At 43.3% G+C, this 21,348-nt stretch overlaps 1 protein-coding gene across 1 annotated transcript; it reads right to left on the reverse strand.

Annotated features, from left to right (window-relative positions):
- Positions 1 to 2,748: 2,748 nt before the first annotated feature.
- Positions 2,749 to 21,195, reverse strand: IL4R (interleukin 4 receptor). The gene is made up of 11 exons (XM_075285941.1): positions 21,031 to 21,195; positions 20,530 to 20,603; positions 19,116 to 19,228; positions 18,563 to 18,701; positions 17,701 to 17,876; positions 15,938 to 16,086; positions 12,712 to 12,871; positions 11,822 to 11,921; positions 4,162 to 4,234; positions 3,778 to 3,824; positions 2,749 to 3,692 (listed from the first exon to the last, which is right to left on the reverse strand). The coding sequence occupies exons 3-11, from the start codon at positions 19,195 to 19,197 to the stop codon at positions 2,870 to 2,872; spliced, it is 1,749 nt and encodes a 582-aa protein (XP_075142042.1). The 5' UTR covers positions 19,198 to 19,228; positions 20,530 to 20,603; positions 21,031 to 21,195; the 3' UTR covers positions 2,749 to 2,869.
- Between the last annotated feature and the right edge of the window lie 153 nt (positions 21,196 to 21,348).

Genomic DNA, 21,348 nt, shown 5'->3' on the forward strand with positions numbered 1-21,348 from the left:
ATATCCCACCTACTGGTGATAATTTGTTCAAATACTTTATGTTCTGGAACCCTATGAGCATATAGCAGGTGAAACAGTTGTATATTTTGCAAGTTCTTGGCGGTCGTAGTCGTAGAGTGGGGCCCTACTGCAAGTTTTACTATTGGGCCCCATGATGGGTGGGCAACATCTGTGGTGGTTTAATTCTGGTTACATAGTTATATAGTAGATGAGGTTGGATGAAGACATCAGCCCATCAAGTCCAACCTATAACCCTACAATCCCCTACTGTGTTGATCCAGGGGAAGCCAAAAACCCCATGAGGCTTATGCCAAATGCCCCATTTCAGGGGAAAAAAATTCCTTCCGACTCCAATCAATAAATTTACAAGTGAGTATTATTATTTACCTTGTCACCTTGAGTTTGCTTCAGATGGTTTTGACACTTCTGTGTTAGGGGCTCAAGACCCCCTGAGTTATGTTGTCGTAGTTCTGATTGATCAGGAAGAAGTTTACGAGCTCGGGAGACGTGCAGACTGACACCAGGGTATCATGTTCAGTAAGCACAGCTGGAAACCGTCAACAAATTTGATTGCAAGCAATCCTAGATCAGCGGTAGATCTGTGCTCAGCAGATTGCACGGACTTGTGTTCGCTTCTCCTTTTATGTAGACGATGATGTGATGTTGATGTTTGCTGAGTCCTGTCTGTGTTCTCTAGTGGAGGAAGCTAATGAGTTGAGTCAATATTCTGGAGAATTCAGGGTGTTGTTCCTCTAGATCTCACACACTACCTGTAGACAATGCCTGTACTGCACACGGCAAATAGAGATAATAACCTTGTAAGTGGCCTCGTGGGTCACAGTGTGCGGTCAGGGGGCCGTTGTGTTGTGCCCCATTCACCACTAATGAGATATTATTTTACAATGTATTTTCCCTTAGGATAGGCCGTCATTGATTGTGGGGGGTTTGACCCCCAAGAACTTGCAGAACAAAAGGGGACCACGGTGCTCCCGGGGGTCTTGGATCATCATGACTGCGGTCCCCAGCACTGTGTACTTCATACATGTCTCTGTAGTGAAGGGGACAACAAGGAGTCTTCTATACCGGACAACCCTGTCAAAAAATTACACAACCAGGAAACTGACTCATAGAGTGGTAAATATGAAATATGGCCATACACGTCAGGTAGCTTTTGGTGCACCACCCTGCTCCATCATAGACATATACATTCAGCCAAGTATCAGAGCTAAGTAAACCAATGCAGACCTGACGACTTATCTATCGTGAGAACAAAGGATCGGCCATGTTGAAATCCTAAGAGGGACGATTGGGGAGGTCTCTATACAGGACATTGTTGGCAAATTCTGTTGGAAATTAAGCCAACCAGTAAGTGGTATAAAGGTAGACTACACCAGGGGTCGGCAACCTACAGCACTCCAGATGCTGTGAAACTACAACTCCCAGCATGCTCCATTCACTTCCATGGGAGTTCCAAGAACAGCAGAGCCAGTATGCATGCTGGGAGTTGTAGTTTTACCGCAGCTGGGGTGCCGGAGGTTGCCGACCCCTGGACTGGACCATCTAAATCTCTGCCAGATTTTCAAACAGGATCAGACACTTTGGAAATTCTGGTGCAGTTTAACCCTGTATTTACACGAATGGGCGCATTAGTATTGAGTTTTCTCGCAGCACTGGGGGCGTTCCCAGTGCTGCTTTAAAACTCCAGCAACGCCTTTCTCCTCTTCTCTTGCACTCCCATCGTATCATTGTCCAAAAGCGCCAACTGCGCATGTCCGTGGAGGCCCCCGGTGCTGCAAGAAAACTCATTTGCATAAGGAAGAAAGAAGAAATTCCTCAAGAACAACAGCGCGGATCAGAATAATAAAGGTAAGAGAAGAATGGCCTTACTTAAGGCTATTCCTACGTGTATTTATTATAAAAAGGGTTTCTCAATGATAGAATCCCTTTAAATTCTTTACACGTAGTAATATAACATCGCCCCGACCAGCGGCTACTTGTACATAGGAAAAGGAAACGATACCAAAGTACTTACCAGGAACTGCTGTGTAAAGGATTGTCTCATGTATGACACGTGATCACAGGGACTTCAAGATAACAGGGATTTCTGAATCCCATAGGCGAATGGAACAGTGGTCTGCTCCATTGACTTCTATGGAACTGATCAGTCTCATAGAAGTCAATGGAGCAATGGTCAAACATGTACATGATTGCTCTATTCACATAGGAGAAGATTCTTCTCAGAAGATCTAATCTTCTCATGGTCCCTAAGGTCCCAGTGGTCAGACCCCCCACAGATCAGTCCCATCCCCTATACCAGTGATATTGAACCTTTTAGAGAGCGAGTGTATCATATACACACTCACACACAGTCAGTCACACACTCTCATACTCACCCATGGCATCCACCTCCTTTTCACTGCAGGCGCTGATGACGTCATCGCGCCCGCGTCGGGCAGAGGTCAAACTCTGCAGTCAGTGTAGGCCGCGGTCACGCCATAGGTTCGCCATCACTGCCCTATACTGTGGTCCCTTATGGTCCATCCGGTAGAGCCCCATTGGGCAAAGTTATAAAATAAACCTTATAATCCCCTCCCCCCCAGCTCTGCTCTCGTATCGTTAATAAATAACATAATAATATTGCTATCATTTACAAAATCGTACACATATATTTTTATATTTCTTATAATACATTGTTATATTCTGAAACCTGGTGTTGCAAACTCTTCTATTCATCTCCTAAGGTCTCGGAAACAAATGGATATTTTGTATCATAAAAGTTGATCTCTGTCAGGTGAAAAAAACAGAAGTCTGAGTATGTTCCCACAGATCTGTCCCACCATCGACCACCCCAGTCCATGGAGGGTCTTCATTATTTTGAGCCAGCGTCGTCTTCACTACTAGTGCAGCTACTTGTAAGACTTTCAAAGGGTTTATAACCAGAGTCAAAAGCAATGCAAGTGGTATCACCTTGCTGAACGGCTTGGTTAAAGCTTTGATATCCGGAACTGGTGGACGTCTCTACTCCATGATCAGATGTTGGCGTTGCGGCTTGTGGAAGCTCCTTCCCGTAACAAGTTAGAGCGCTAGCAAAGCTGTTGTAGCCAGAACTCATGAATACGTCTTCATTACACATCTCGGATCCACTCTCACCGATCCTGGATACTGGCGCACATGGCGAAAAATCACCTTGACTGAGAGAACATTGGTCAAGGTAAATTGGGTTTGACCCATCTGATTTTGAATCCCCCGATGAATTATTAGAATCGTAACTTTGATATCTAGACTCTTGGGAGACCATGGAAAGTGGCAGATGTCTTAACGTTTTCTGACCGCTGTCCCTTAGAATTGGCGACCCAAAGTTCCCAAATGCGTTGTCCACGTTAAAGTGTTCCAGTCCATCCACCATCACAGGAGAGTCAGATAAAATATCACAAAACATGTTACCAATAGAAACATCCATGGGCATCAGAGGAATGTCCTCTTCCTTATCTTCCGGGGAGTCCTCCGGATATTCAGTGTCATCTCTTCTAGGATACAGATGAAGATATTTTTCTATATCAACAACCTCCGGCTGAAAAATGATCTTTGTCATATAATTTCCCACGAGATGATCTTGGAGCGGATGTTCCTTGGTGAATTGTTCACACTTGGACTTCTTGGAGTCTTTCACCAGCTGAACCAAACATTTGCCCCTGGTGAGAAGAAGGAAAAGTTAGAAACATAGAAACGTTGGCCCATCAATGACCTGAAGATTCCAGAGATGAAGCCAGAACTTACCAGGATTTTTCAGGATCCGGCTTTGCCGCTGGTTTCACATAATTTCTCTAAAAAATAAAATTGGGAAATGTTACATATAACAGATATTGTTCTCCTGTATTCTACGTCAGGGCGCTCCTCCGATCCACTGATTGTATCTACAAACCCTCTAGAACCTGCTTCATCTTTCAGGTTTGATTGATTTGCAATGTTTTTAGCAATCAGACCAATCCCACCCATCCTGAGAATGCAGCCAAACCCCTGGTGGACCTGTTGTTTCTGGTGAATGTGAGTGGGGGTGCGCCGGTGTACACCAGGGGTCGGCAGCCTTCATAGAGGAGGGGAAACCCTCTGACTCCTCTGTACCTGTAATGGTGGGCAGTGGCTGCTACTTTCTTTACTCACCGGGGACAGGTTGCTCTCGGCTAGTTTGCTTCTTGCAGGATCTGGAATGTTATTCCACCAGTTTTCTTTGGTTCTACAAGTCAGATGGACATTGGGGTTTATTTGCACTTAAAATATAATTAAATTAGGCAACAAATACCATGTAGAAAAGTAACGGCAGAACTGCATAGAAGGGAGCCTGACACCATGGAGACCTGAACTAATAAGTTTTTTTTTTTTTTTCAATGAATATAGGGATCACAATGTACAGGACGTACATCTCCCAGACCAGGACGGAGCGTGATCAGCTGATCGGATCATTGACTGTCACAGATGAGACGTCCCCTGTATGTCAGGAACTGGAAAATATTCAGTCTGAGATGGAAAAGTATTAAGAGTAAAAGTGCTCTGGTATATACAGCACATGGGGCAGTAGTGGTCTGGTATATACAGCACATGGGGCAGTAGTGGTCTGGTATATACAGCACATGGGGCAGTAGTGGTCTGGTATATACAGCACATGGGGCAGTAGTGGTCTGGTATATACAGCACATGCGGCAGTAGTGGTCTGGTATATACAGCACATGGGGCAGTAGTGGTCTGGTATATACAGCACATGGGGCAGTAGTGGTCTGGTATATACAGCACATGGGGCAGTAGTGGTCTGTATATACAGCACATGGGGCAGTAGTGGTCTGGTATATACAGCACATGGGGCAGTAGTGGTCTGTATATACAGCACATGGGGCAGTAGTGGTCTGGTATATACAGCACATGGGGCAGTAGTGGTCTGGTATATACAGCACATGCGGCAGTAGTGGTCTGGTATATACAGCACATGGGGCAGTAGTGGTCTGGTATATACAGCACATGGGGCAGTAGTGGTCTGGTATATACAGCACATGGGGCAGTAGTGGTCTGTATATACAGCACATGGGGCAGTAATGGTCTGGTATATACAGCACATGGGGCAGTAGTGGTCTGGTATATACAGCACATGGGGCAGTAGTGGTCTGTATATACAGCACATGGGGCAGTAGTGGTCTGGTATATACAGCACATGGGGCAGTAGTGGTCTGGTATATACAGCACATGCGGCAGTAGTGGTCTGGTATATACAGCACATGGGGCAGTAGTGGTCTGGTATATACAGCACATGGGGCAGTAGTGGTCTGGTATATACAGCACATGGGGCAGTAGTGGTCTGTATATACAGCACATGGGGCAGTAATGGTCTGGTATATACAGCACATGGGGCAGTAGTGGTCTGGTATATACAGCACATGGGGCAGTAGTGGTCTGTATATACAGCACATGGGGCAGTAGTGGTCTGGTATATACAGCACATGGGGCAGTAGTGGTCTGGTATATACAGCACATGGGGCAGTAGTGGTCTGTATATACAGCACATGGGGCAGTAATGGTCTGGTATATACAGCACATGGGGCAGTAGTGGTCTGGTATATACAGCACATGGGGCAGTAGTGGTCTGGTATATACAGCACATGGGGCAGTAGTGGTCTGTATATACAGCACATGGGGCAGTAGTGGTCTGGTATATACAGCACATGGGGCAGTAGTGGTCTGGTATATACAGCACATGGGGCAGTAGTGGTCTGGTATATACAGCACATGGAGCAGTAGTGGTCTGGTATATACAGCACATGGGGCAGTAATGGTCTGGTATATACAGCACATGGGGCAGTAGTGGTCTGGTATATACAGCACATGGGGAGGTAGTGGTCTGGTATATACAGCACATGGGGCAGTAATGGTCTGGTATATACAGCACATGGGGCAGTAGTGGTCTGGTATATACAGCACATGGGGTAGTAGTGGTCTGGTATATACAGCACATGGGGCAGTAGTGGTCTGGTATATACAGCACACGGGGCAGTAGTGGTCTGGTATATACAGCACATGGGGCAGTAGTGGTCTGTATATACAGCACATGGGGCAGTAATGGTCTGGTATATACAGCACATGGGGCAGTAGTGGTCTGGTATATACAGCACATGGGGCAGTAGTGGTCTGGTATATACAGCACATGGGGCAGTAGTGGTCTGGTATATACAGCACATGGGGCAGTAGTGGTCTGGTATATACAGCACATGGGGCAGTAGTGGTCTGGTATATACAGCACATGGGGCAGTAGTGGTCTGGTATATACAGCACATGGGGTAGTAGTGGTCTGGTATATACAGCACATGGGGCAGTAGTGGTCTGTATATACAGCACATGGGGCAGTAGTGGTCTGGTATATACAGCACATGGGGCAGTAGTGGTCTGGTATATACAGCACATGGGGCAGTAGTGGTCTGGTATATACAGCACATGGGGTAGTAGTGGTCTGGTATATACAGCACATGGGGCAGTAGTGGTCTGGTATATACAGCACATGGGGCAGTAGTGGTTTGTATATACAGCACATGGGGCAGTAGTGGTCTGGTATATACAGCACATGGGGTAGTAGTGGTCTGGTATATACAGCACATGGGGCAGTAGTGGTCTGGTATATACAGCACATGGGGCAGTAGTGGTCTGTATATACAGCACATGGGGCAGTAGTGGTCTGGTATATACAGCACATGGGGCAGTAGTGGTCTGGTATATACAGCACATGGGGCAGTAGTGGTCTGGTATATACAGCACATGGGGTAGTAGTGGTCTGGTATATACAGCACATGGGGCAGTAGTGGTCTGGTATATACAGCACATGGGGCAGTAGTGGTCTGGTATATACAGCACATGGGGTAGTAGTGGTCTGGTATATACAGCACATGGGGCAGTAGTGGTCTGTACAGTTAGGGCCAGAAATATTTGGACAGTGACACAAGTTTTGTTATTTTAGCTGTTTACTAAAATATGTTCAGAAATACAATTATATATATAATATGGGCTGAAAGTGCACACTCCCAGCTACAATATGAGAGTTTCCACATCCAAATCGGAGAAAGGGTTTAGGAATCATAGCTCTGTAATGCATAGCCTCCTCTTTTTCAAGGGACCAAAAGTAATTGGACAATGGACTCTAAGGGCTGCAATTAACTCTGAAGGCGTCTCCCTCATAAACCTGTAATCAATGAAGTAGTTAAAAGGTCTGGGGTTGATTCCAGGTGTGTGGTTTTGCATTTGGAAGCTGTTGCTGTGACCAGACAACATGCAGTCAAAGGAACTCTCAATTGAGGTGAAGCAGAACATCCTGAGGCTGAAAAAAAAAGAAAAAATCCATCAGAGAGATAGCAGACATGCTTGGAGTAGCAAAATCAACAGTCGGGTACATTCTAAGAAAAAAGGAATTGACTGGTGAGCTTGGGAACTCAAAAAGGCCTGGGCGTCCACGGATGACAACAGTGGTGGATGATCGCCGCATACTTTCTTTGGTCAAGAAGAACCCGTTCACAACATCAACTGAAGTCCAGAACACTGTCAGTGAAGTAGGTGTATCTGTCTCTAAGTCAACAGTAAAGAGAAGACTCCATGAAAGTAAATACAAAGGGTTCACATCTAGATGCAAACCATTCATCAATTCCAAAAATAGACAGGCCAGAGTTACATTTGCTGAAAAACACCTCAAGAAGCCAGCTCAGTTCTGGAAAAGTATTCTATGGACAGATGAGACAAAGATCAACCTGTACCAGAATGATGGGAAGAAAAAAGTTTGGAGAAGAAAGGGAACGGCACATGATCCAAGGCACACCACATCCTCTGTAAAACATGGTGGAGGCAACGTGATGGCATGGGCATGCATGGCTTTCAATGGCGGCACTGGCTCACTTGTATTTATTGATGACATAACAGCAGACAAGAGTAGCCGGATGAATTCTGACGTGTACCGGGATATACTTTCAGCCCAGATTCAGCCAAATGCTGCCAAGTTGATGGGACGGCGCTTCATAGTACAGATGGACAATGACCCCAAGCATACAGCCAAAGCTACCCAGGAGTTCATGAGTGCAAAAAAGTGGAACATTCTGCAATGGCCAAGTCAATCACCAGATCTTAACCCAATTGAGCATGCATTTCACTTGCTCAAATCCAGACTTAAGGCGGAAAGACCCACAAACAAGCAAGACCTGAAGGCTGCGGCTGTAAAGGCCTGGCAAAGCATTACGAAGGAGGAAACCCAGCGTTTGGTGATGTCCATGGGTTCCAGACTTAAGGCAGTGATTGCCTCCAAAGGATTCGCAACAAAATATTGAAAATAAAAATATTTTTTTTTGGGTTATGTTTATTTGTCCAATTACTTTTGAGCTCCTAAAATGTGGAGTATTTGTAAAGAAATGTCTACAATTCCTACATTTTCTATCAGATATTTTTGTTCAACCCTTCAAATTAAACGTTACAATCTGCACTGGAATTCTGTTGTAGAGGTTTCATTTCAAAACCAATGTGGTGGCATGCAGAGCCCAACTCGCGAAAAATGTGTCACTGTCCAAATATTTCTGGCCCTAACTGTATATACAGCACATGGGGCAGTAGTGGTCTGGTATATACAGCACATGGGGTAGTAGTGGTCTGGTATATACAGCACATGCGGCAGTAGTGGTCTGGTATATACAGCACACGGAGCAGTAGTGGTCTGGTATATACAGCACATGGGGCAGTAGTGGTCTGGTATATACAGCACATGGGGTAGTAGTGGTCTGGTATATACAGCACATGGGGCAGTAGTGGTCTGGTATATACAGCACATGGGGCAGTAGTGGTCTGGTATATACAGCACATGGGGCAGTAGTGGTCTGGTATATACAGCACATGGGGCAGTAGTGGTCTGGTATATACAGCACATGGGGCAGTAGTGGTCTGGTATATACAGCACATGGGGTAGTAGTGGTTTGGTATATACAGCACATGCGGCAGTAGTGGTCTGGTATATACAGCACACGGAGCAGTAGTGGTCTGGTATATACAGCACATGGGGCAGTAGTGGTCTGGTATATACAGCACATGGGGCAGTAGTGGTCTGGTATATACAGCACATGGGGCAGTAGTGGTCTGGTATATACAGCACATGGGGCAGTAGTAGTCTGGTATATACAGCACATGGGGCAGTAGTGGTCTGGTATATACAGCACATGGGGCAGTAGTGGTCTGGTATATACAGCACATGGGGCAGTAATGGTCTGGTATATACAGCACATGGGGTAGTAGTGGTCTGGTATATACAGCACATGGGGCAGTAGTGGTCTGGTATATACAGCACATGGGGCAGTAGTGGTCTGGTATATACAGCACATGGGGCAGTAGTGGTCTGGTATATACAGCACATGGGGCAGTAGTGGTCTGGTATATACAGCACACGGAGCAGTAGTGGTCTGGTATATACAGCACATGGGGCAGTAGTGGTCTGTATATACAGCACATGGGGCAGTAGTGGTCTGGTATATACAGCACATGGGGCAGTAGTGGTCTGGTATATACAGCACATGGGGCAGTAGTGGTCTGGTATATACAGCACATGGGGCAGTAGTGGTCTGGTATATACAGCACACGGAGCAGTAGTGGTCTGGTATATACAGCACATGGGGCAGTAATGGTCTGGTATATACAGCACATGGGGTAGTAGTGGTCTGGTATATACAGCACATGGGGCAATAGTGGTCTGGTATATACAGCACATGGGGAGGTAGTGGTCTGGTATATACAGCACACGGGGCAGTAGTGGTCTGGTATATACAGCACACGGAGCAGTAGTGGTCTGGTATATACAGCACATGGGGCAGTAGTGGTCTGGTATATACAGCACATGGGGCAGTAGTGGTCTGTATATACAGCACATGGGGCAATAGTGGTCTGGTATATACAGCACATGGGGAGGTAGTGGTCTGGTATATACAGCACATGGGGCAATAGTGGTCTGGTATATACAGCACACGGGGCAGTAGTGGTCTGGTATATACAGCACATGGGGCAGTAATGGTCTGGTATATACAGCACATGGGGCAGTAGTGGTCTGGTATATACAGCACATGGGGCAGTAGTGGTCTGGTATATACAGCACATGGGGCAGTAGTGGTCTGTATATACAGCACATGGGGCAGTAGTGGTCTGGTATATACAGCACATGGGGCAGTAGTGGTCTGGTATATACAGCACACGGAGCAGTAGTGGTCTGGTATATACAGCACATGGGGCAGTAATGGTCTGGTGTATACAGCACATGGGGCAGTAGTGGTCTGGTATATACAGCACATGGGGCAGTAGTGGTCTGGTATATACAGCACATGGGGCAGTAATGGTCTGGTGTATACAGCACATGGGGCAGTAGTGGTCTGGTATATACAGCACATGGGGCAGTAGTGGTCTGGTATATACAGCACATGGGGCAGTAGTGGTCTGGTATATACAGCACATGGGGCAGTAGTGGTCTGTATATACAGCACATGGGGCAGTAGTGGTCTGGTATATACAGCACATGGGGCAGTAGTGGTCTGGTATATACAGCACATGCGGCAGTAGTGGTCTGTATATACAACACATGGGGCAGTAGTGGTCTGGTATATACAGCACATGGGGCAGTAGTGGTCTGGTATATACAGCACATGGGGCAGTAGTGGTCTGGTATATACAGCACATGGGGCAGTAGTGGTCTGGTATATACAGCACATGGGGCAGTAATGGTCTGGTATATACAGCACACGGAGCAGTAGTGGTCTGGTATATACAGCACACGGGGCAGTAGTGGTCTGGTATATACAGCACATGGGGCAATAGTGGTCTGGTATATACAGCACATGGGGAAGTAGTGGTCTGTATATACAGCACATGGGGCAATAGTGGTCTGGTATATACAGCACATGGGGCAGTAGTGGTCTGGTATATACAGCACATGGGGCAGTAGTGGTCTGGTATATACAGTACATGCGGCAGTAGTGGTCTGGTATATACAGCACATGCGGCAGTAGTGGTCTGGTATATACAGCACATGGGGTAGTAGTGGTCTGGTGTATACAGCACATGGGGCAGTAGTGGTCTGGTATATACAGCACACGGGGCAGTAGTGGTCTGTATATACAGCACATGGGGCAGTAATGGTCTGTATATACAGCACATGGGGCAGTAGTGGTCTGTATATACAGCACATGGGGTAGTAGTGGTCTGGTATATACAGCACATGGGGCAGTAGTGGTCTGGTATATACAGCACATGGGGCAGTAATGGTCTGGTATATACAGCACATGGGGCAGTAATGGTCTGGTATATACAGCACATGGGGCAGTAGTGGTCTGGTGTATACAGCACATGGGGCAGTAGTGGTCTGTATATACAGCACATGGGGCAGTAGTGGTCTGGTATATACAGCACACGGGGCAGTAATGGTCTGGTATATACAGTACACGGGGCAGTAGTGGTCTGGTATATACAGCACATGGGGCAGTAGTGGTCTGGTATATACAGCACATGGGGCAGTAGTGGTCTGTATATACAGCACATGGGGCAGTAGTGGTCTGGTATATACAGTACACGGGGCAGTAGTGGTCTGGTATATACAGCACATGGGGCAGTAATGGTCTGGTATATACAGCACATGGGGCAGTAATGGTCTGGTATATACAGCACATGGGGCAGTAGTGGTCTGGTATATACAGCACATGGGGCAGTAATGGTCTGGTATATACAGCACATGGGGCAGTAGTGGTCTGTATATACAGCACATGGGGCAGTAGTTATCTCTCACCTGGTTATACAGAAGTAGCCGAGTACAATGAGCGGTAGCAGAACGGCGCAGGATATTGGGATGATGTACAATAATCTCTCCTCTATGGTCAGGTTATAATCTGCAAGAGGACAAGAGTAATGTCAGGACAACGATAAAAAGACAAAGCAAATCTTACACTTACCTGTAAGGGTTAACATAAGAAGCCCAACCATAAGCTGTAACGCTATAAACGGAGCCTCCGTATCAGCAAAAATGGACGGGTAACCCCTTGTGGGCTCCTCGGAGATGTATCTGATATATTTTGTATATGTTACATTGTTAATTTATTTGTTTTTGGAAACCACCATTGTCATGCTGACGATCTCCATCAATATTAGGAAGTAGACAACACTTTTACCAAGTCAATCCAATGCGATTCAGCTTCACCAGAAATCCGGCACACTTGGAGTTTTCCCTTAGCCCTTACGGTGCCCGAGCAATCACTTCTATTAGGTTCAGCAGCTTATATATGAATGAGGTTCTCCACTGTCAGGTGGGCGGGGCAAAGACCGCCCAAGTGACCGCCCAAAAGATAGCCAAAGACCACCCAAGTGACAGTTGAGAGCCCAAATAGCTAATTGGGTGCTGAAATAAATTGCACCAATTACTCAAGAATGCTGGGGGCTAGAGGAAAAATTCTAACTGCAGCGGACTCAGTGGTGGGGGTGGGGGCTATAGGAGGAGTTTGAGTTATTATAAAGGTATATTAAGAAATGAATTGACAAAGACTTGTAAACCAACTTAGATGGAAAAGAGTCTTGATAGATGGATGATGATGGTATATACAGTATATATATAGTGTCACCATTTCTCTATTACACAACTTATGAGCACAAATCTTGGCCAGATGCAGATCTCCAAGTCCTCACCGTTTCTGAACTCAAACTCCGGACTCCATTCGCTCCAGATTATTTCTGTTTGCTCTTTGAACTTCGCCTTAACTCTGACTCTGTAGTCTTGGCCTCGGCTCAGATCTTTCTTACTGAAGGTGTATCGAGGTTCTATTTGTGGTAGTTTGTTTTCTAATGCCTGGGAGGAGAAGGTCACCACCAAACCAGTCCATGTCTATCTATCTATCTATCTATCTATCTATCTATCTATCTATCTATCTATCTATCTCCTATCTATCTATCTATCTATCTATCTATCTATCTCCTATCTATCTATCTATCTATCTATCTATCTATCTATCTATCTATCTCCTATCTATCTATCTATCTATCTATCTATCTATCTATCTATCTCCTATCTATCTATCTATCTATCTATCATCTATCTATCTGTCTATCTATCTATCTCCTATCTATCTATCTATCTCCTATCTATCTATCTCCTATCTATCTATCTATCTATCTATCTATCTATCTATCTATCTATCTATCTCCTATCTATCTATCTATCTATCTATCTATCTATCTATCTATCTCCTATCTATCTATCTATCTATCTATCTCCTATCTATCTATCTATCTATCTATCTATCTATCTATCTATCTCCTATCTATCTATCTATCTATCTATCTATCTATCTATCTCCTATCTATCTATCTATCTATCTATCTATCTCCTATCTATCTATCTATCTATCTATCTATCTCCTATCTATCTATCTATCTATCTATCTATCTATCATCTATCTATCTATCTCCTATCTATCTATCTCCTATCTATCTATCTATCTATCTATCTATCTCCTATCTATCTATCTATCTATCTATCTCCTATCTATCTATCTATCTATCTATCTATCTATCTATCTATCTATCTATCTCCTATCTATCTATCTATCTATCTATCTATCTCCTATCTATCTATCTATCTATCTATCTCCTATCTATCTATCTATCTATCTATCTATCTATCTATCTATCTATCTCCTATCTATCTATCTATCTATCTATCTATCTATCTCCTATCTATCTATCTATCTATCTATCTATCTATCTATCTATCTCCTATCTATCTATCTATCTATCTATCTCCTATCTATCTATCTATCTATCTATCTATCTATCTATCTCCTATCTATCTATCTATCTATCTATCTATCTATCTATCATCTATCTATCTGTCTATCTATCTATCTCCTATCTATCTATCTATCTCCTATCTATCTATCTCCTATCTATCTATCTATCTATCTATCTATCTATCTCCTATCTATCTATCTATCTATCTCCTATCTATCTATCTATCTATCTATCTATCTATCTATCTATCTCCTATCTATCTATCTATCTATCTATCTATCTATCTATCTCCTATCTATCTATCTATCTATCTATCTATCTATCTATCTATCTATCTATCTCCTATCTATCTATCTATCTATCTATCTATCTATCTATCTATCTCCTATCTATCTATCTATCTCCTATCTATCTATCTATCTATCTATCTATCTATCTATCATCTATCTATCTATCTATCTCCTATCTATCTATCTCCTATCTATCTATCTATCTATCTATCTATCTATCTCCTATCTATCTATCTATCTATCTATCTATCTATCTATCTCCTATCTATCTATCTATCTATCTATCTATCTATCTCCTATCTATCTATCTATCTATCTATCTCCTATCTATCTATCTATCTATCTATCTATCTATCTATCTCCTATCTATCTATCTATCTATCTATCTCCTATCTATCTATCTATCTATCTATCTATCTATCTATCTATCTATCTCCTATCTATCTATCTATCTATCTATCTCCTATCTATCTATCTATCTATCTATCTATCTATCTATCTATCTCCTATCTATCTATCTATCTATCTATCTATCTATCTATCTATCTATCTATCTATCTCCTATCTATCTATCTATCTATCTATCTATCTATCTATCTATATCCTATCTCCTATCTATCTATCTATCTATCTATCTATCTATCTCCTATCTATCTATCTATCTATCTATCTATCTATCTATCTCCTATCTATCTATCTATCTATCTATCTATCTATCTATCTATCTATCTATCTCCTATCTATCTATCTATCTATCTATCTATCTATCTATCTCCTATCTATCTATCTATCTATCTATCTATCTATCTATCTATCTATCTATCATATCTTATGTATCACTAATGTAGCAGTTTCTTCATAGATATGTTTTTCCGCTCTTCATCATGGTCAGGGTCTGACTTTGCTCAGGTTGAACTCTTACTCTAGGTTCACACCAGTGTTCGTGTTTCCATTTTTGGGGTTCATTTGGGGACCCCACAAACAGAAACTTAATCCACTTAAAACACCCGGATTTGCAGGACTTTTCTTTCTGCATTTTTTAAAGAGGACCTTTCACCACTTTTGGGCACATGCAGTGTTATATACTGCCAGAAAGCCGACAGTGCGCTGAATTCAGCGCACTGTCGGCTTTCCCGATCTGTGCCCGGTGTAAAGAGCTTACGGTGCCGGTACCGTAGTGCTCTATGGTCAGAAGGGCGTTTCTGACCATTAGCCAGAGACGCCCTTCTGCCTCGCGGCGCCAATCGCGCTGTGCTGTGGAGCGGGGAGGAAGGCCCCCTCCCTCTGCTCACACAGCTCGTCCATAGATGAGTATTATCAGGGAGGGAGAGGGCGTTCCTCCCCGCTCCACAGCACAGCGCGATAGGCGCCGCGAGGCAGAAGGACGTCTCTGGCTAATGGTCAGAAACGCCCTTCTGACCATAGAGCACTACGGTACTGGCACCGTAAGCTCTTTACACCGGGCACGGATCGGGAAAGCCGACAGTGCGCTGAATTCAGCGCACTGTCGGCTTTCTGGCAGTATATGACACTGCATGTGCCCAAAAGTGGTGAAAGGTCCTCTTTAAGCAGAATGATGGCTGGAATACCTGAACAGGCAATGAGCGCAGGTGTGAATCCAGCCTTACACAGATATCTCACAGCTGACAATTTGTTACAATGTATCCGGTCTAGACAATTCTCTGTGTGCTGAATATCCTTGACATCCAGGAGAGAGAAATGTGCTGGATAAAACTGTAACACACCCTCAGCTGTGAGAAGTCTCCGGTCGGCTGACACTTAGCAGATGTATCGAAGGGCGGAGGAAATTAAATAAAATCCAGCTCTCGTGTTACCGTTTTGTCGTCTTCCATGGAGATAATCTGGATATAAAAGTGTAGCATTGATTTGGTGTCCTCCCTGTCATAGTTGGTTCTCCAGTTTACAACCCCAATTTCTGAGTTCGAGAGATTCACGTTTAAGATTGTCGGAGTCCTTGGTTTAGCTGTAAGAAAATGTATTTTTATCAGATTGATGTTCTAGATATGAAAGAAATAGACAAACCAGTAAGATAAGAAAGACAAAGGAAGGCAATAGATTAAAGGGTTGTGTGAGATTTGGAAAACAGCGCCACTTTTGTCCACAGGCCGTGTCTGGTATTGCAACACTTGGGCCCTCTTTGATCAAATTTTAATGATCTATTCTAAGGATCAGTCCCAGAAAAACACTTTTTTGACTTTATCTTGAGAGTGTTCAGTTTAGGATGTCCTAATATATTACAGTCGCTTAGTATGTGGCAAAGTTGTAGTTTGTTGTGAGCGAGTCTAAGAGGTTTGTCTATCACTGAACGAGTCTACGGGGTGGAGCCTGTTATACTAGCTCAGACAGGACATTGACCAATCACAGTAATATAACGGAGATCACATGACAGGCCAATCAGATGTTAGAGGAAAGTGTGTCTTCTGAGAGGGGTGGAGCCACTAATACATATATATGAAAGGGGTGGAGCCACTAATATATATATATATATATATATATATGAAAGGGGTGGAGCCACTAATACATATATATGAAAGGGGTGGAGCCACTAATATATATATATATATATATATATATATATATATATATATATATATATGAAAGGGGTGGAGCCACTAATACATATACATGAAAGGGTGGAGCCACTAATACATATACATGAAAGGGGTGGAGCCACTAATACATATGAAGAGCTCAACGGAAAAATGGCCTAAGTCCACATTTTGTCATATTTCAAATTATTACCTAGAAAGCTTCTTTGTACCTCGTTCTATGCATTGGGTTTACAAGGTACCTAGGATTAATGACCTAAGTCCATATATTTCAATGCAGAAGAATTTACATTCAATGGAATAATGGCCTAAGTCCAGTACAAACTTACTTACTTCACTCTCGTTGGTCATTTTTTCATTGAAATCGTGACTTCCGGTCTGTTGTTTATATTAGTGTAAAAACTTTGTCTTATTGTTTAAAAGGCTCTAAATCGACTTTTGCACATATTTAGCGCCGAAAAGGGAGGCAGGTAATTATTATTCTTCATCGTTTAATAATAGTAGTAATTAATTAATAATATTAAATAAATAATATTTATACATGAAGCTGCAATTTTTTTAATAAATAATACAATTTATGATTAGGATTAACGGTGTTCATTAGCTGATTACATTGGATAGATATATTCCACAATAATGCCCGTTTGCTTTAGGCTAAAACTTTAAATTTTGTTTTTCTCACAATATTGATTTTTGGACTTAGGCCATTTTTCCGTTGAGCTCTTCATATACACAAAAGGGGTGGAGCCACTAATACATATGCATGAAAGGGGTGGAGCCACTAATACATATACTTCAGAATGCGCAGCGAGATTGAGCAGGTCTCTTATTTTTCCAGTCTCTGTCTCCCTGCAGCTCCTCCACTGGAGAGATGAAGTATTACACTTTTCTTATGGAATCCAGTGGACAATGTGTGTAATACAAGGATGTGCTGGGTCCTCCAGAACAAGAGAAGCGACCTCACTGCATACTCTTAGTGGGTTTTATCATAGCTGAAAATCTTATGTTATAAAATCCAAGTATCTTACCGGAAGAGGCGACGTCTATTGTTGCGTTCCCCACATTTTGCCCCTGCGATTCCACGTTGATGATATATTTGTCAGATAGTGTGAACACAATCACTGTGATGTTGCAGGTACATTTATTGGGGACTCTGAAGTTCTTATAGTATTCATTATCCAGATCTTTGCAATACTGTGAAGATCTGGAAAAAAAAAGAAAAAAATCTTTCAAAAACATTTTTTTTTTTAAATATTTGCATATTTGAAAGCCAAGACTGTGAAATGGTGGAAATAGAAGAGGAATTTGAGGCTCCCTCCCATCTCAGGTGCTTCTTCACCTTCTACCTCAACCATATTAATAAAACAGAACAAGCTGCAAAAACAGACAGGGATAGATCCGGCTCCGTATATTGTGTCTTGGACATTACAGTCCCTACATGGATCTATATATACGTCCATGTGCATAAGGCCATAGAAATGGATGAGCCCATATGTCAGCTGTTACTACAGATTTATAATAGATAGCACCATCAATGTCATTGGGGCCTTATAGTGGGACCTTATAGTGGAGCCTTATAGTGGGGCCTTATAGCAAGACCTTATAGTGGGACCTTATAGTGGGCCCTTATAGCAAGACCTTATAGTGGGGCCTTATACCAAGACCTTATAGTGGGACCTTATAGTGGGCCCTTATAGCAAGACCTTATAGTGGGGCCTTATAGCAAGACCTTATAGTGGGACCTTATAGTGGGACCTTATAGTGGGGTCTCATATTGGGACCTTATAGTGTGGTGTTATAGTGGAGCCTTATGGTGGAACCTTATAACGGGACCTTATGGTGGGGTCTTATAGTGGGACCTTATAATGTATCATGATTCTAGATACTTACTTCTTGTAAGATTCTCTGTATTTTAGTTGGAAATCAGAACTGCAGTTGATGTCTCCATTCACAACCTCCCAAGAACAAACCATTGTAGTATCGAAATCATTCAGACAGTCCAGATTTGTAATCCTGGGGATTTGCTGAGCTGTAAATATACAGTAGTTAACCCTTTCCTATATATACATGAATTCATTTCTTGTTGTAAAACTACTACAACCTGCTGCTCTGACAGTGCCCGTCCTGACCAATGGTAGCATTCTGCTAATCTAATTGAGAATAGATGTCCCTTGTACCCCCATCTGAATATACCGGCTGGTTGCACATTCTTGTCCACTTAAGGGACAAGATAGGTGTAAGGGACTGATAGATGGAGCCACGCACAGCATGTACTTATCACTGGTAGAGCAGCAATGCAGATGTCCGACCTGCCATTCAGACCCTCCTACTCTTCATTGGCCCCTACCAATCAGTCAGTTACCCCCAAGCAGTGGAAAACCAGAATATCCCTTTAAGTAGGACTCAGAAACACCCATAGACATGTATAGAGCAGACAACTTACAGTGACTTGATGCAATTATCAATGCAGTGACCCATATCAGGCTGGTCTGTAATATCTCCGCTTTTATCCGCGAGGCTGTCATTGTCTTCTAGTCAATGAGATTCCAGAGGAACCTGAGGAATAAACATAGAAACATAGAAGATTGATCTTAGACAAACATCACATGGTCCGTCATGTCTGTCCTTATATTACCATTGTATCTTAGGACAGACGTCTTTATCACCGGCATGTTCCATCTGCTGCAGGTTTGCTCCGAGCCTCAACTATAGCCTCAAATATTTCCTGACCTTCTGATCTAGCCCCAACTAATTCCAGATTGTGCCCCCTTGTTCTTCTTGTGTTCTTCCTCCATATTTTAAAGTTTCCAACATGCCGCCCCTTTCCCTATTTATCTCAAGACTATAGAGAGTAAGTTGAAGTCTCCCCCCCCCCCCATATGTTTTATTTCTCAGACCCTTCACCTACTCAATAAGGAAACAATAAAGAGATGTCATAGCCATGAAGACCCTGCTATTATTCAGCCCTCCCCTAACACCTTAGCGTTGCCCCCTATATAGTACCTGCCCCGTATAGAGGTGATACTTGTCAGAAGGCAAATCCTCAGAAGAAATTTCAGCTCTGAAGCCTACAGAATAATGAATGCAGCTAAGATAAGTAGTATACCCTCCAGCTGACATAAGAACTTTAGCTAGGACCGACCCCTCACTGGTAGCATACATACCCTGGATGGCCCTATCCCGAAATAGCGAGTGATTCATGAAGACTTGAGGTTTCCATGCTGGTCTTGATAATCCCTCCTTTGGTGATGAGTGAGTTACATTTATGATGAGACCCACCCTAAATCAGGCTCTCCCTCCATTGGGGTGTCACCCATACCGAAATCAACATCAGTTCCTATAGAAAACTGGCATCAGTGGTGATAAATATGACAGGGCCTGTGGCATCACCATCAGGAAGTGGTGCGGGTGGCAGAAATAAATATTGCACCAAGTGGTGTTTAGAAAGTTGCAAACTCTCTGTTCACTACTTTTTATGCCAAAAAATTGCTGGCCATAATAAACTTACCCCGGTGCTCACACCACTGCAATGCAAACAAAGCAGCGAATGGCGTCCACTGAACTCACTGACCGTCCAAGAGAAAAATTGCAGTGATAATTTTCCATTATACTCTCAGTATCGTTCATCCTGTTTAGTTCCAGTCGCTAAAGATCTGTCCATGGTCATGTGATGGGCACAGGGGTGCACGGCTCATAGATACAGCACAGTAATCGGATATCTGTCCTGTCTGTCTATCACATGACCATGGACTGAGTTTTATCTACTAGAAGTGAGCAAATGAATGACAGCAAGCCGAGATCTAGAAAACCGTGAGGGATTGATACAACAATGAAAAGCAACAAATTGCAATTGTTACCTTTGTGATGGTTGGAAATCTGCAGATTCTTATCAGGAGAATTTCGTCACTTTCACTTGCTACATTTCACCGTGCTGCGACCAGAAAAGGAAGCGACAAGTTATTATCTGGAGGAAGATGTGTGCAGCGTGTAAATCGAGTATAACAGTCCGCAGATGTAGCAGAGCTGAGTTTGTATCTTTGCTTTTTAGGAATAGAATCCCTCTATGTTTTACATGATCCCACTGCTTAAAGGGATTGTCTTTAGAGACAAGGTTTGCACTGCGGTGATCAGCTGGCTTTGCCCGGGGAAGCTGTGGTGTATCAGTAGGTAGGATATTACATGCAAATGACGGGCAATGAAATACAAGAATAGGTTCAGTCTGCAGAGCATGAAGTTCTCATACAGCGAGGGGGGTCCCAAGTACTAGGACCCCTATGACATCCATCTGCTTAGAGCTTATTTTTGTAAGTAACACTACAGAACTATGTTGTGTAAATCACTGAGGGTTTGTGACTTACCTTATGTTCCTCACGTGTCACCTGCTTGGAGAGATAGAGGGGAATGTATTTTTCCTTCTCTAATATCTGCATGGCCCGAAGTGTCTCTTCTGCTATTCTTATGGTTGGATCAGACGTATTTCCTCCTCAGTTCAGGGGCAGGATAGTCCGGCCTACCATCTTCACTTCTCTTCTCCTCCTGTACTTTGTAAGTCGGGTTTCCCAGCTCTGACACACATTGTGGGCAGGGACAGACAGTAAATGAAACTTTCTTCTTTTCCTGCTTGGAAAGCTGCAGATCTGTGTAACCCTCTAGTGGCCTCCAGGACAAGTGCAAAC

Source organism: Leptodactylus fuscus, chromosome 8 (assembly GCF_031893055.1).
Source record: "Leptodactylus fuscus isolate aLepFus1 chromosome 8, aLepFus1.hap2, whole genome shotgun sequence".
Classification (NCBI taxonomy): Eukaryota; Metazoa; Chordata; class Amphibia; order Anura; family Leptodactylidae; genus Leptodactylus; species Leptodactylus fuscus.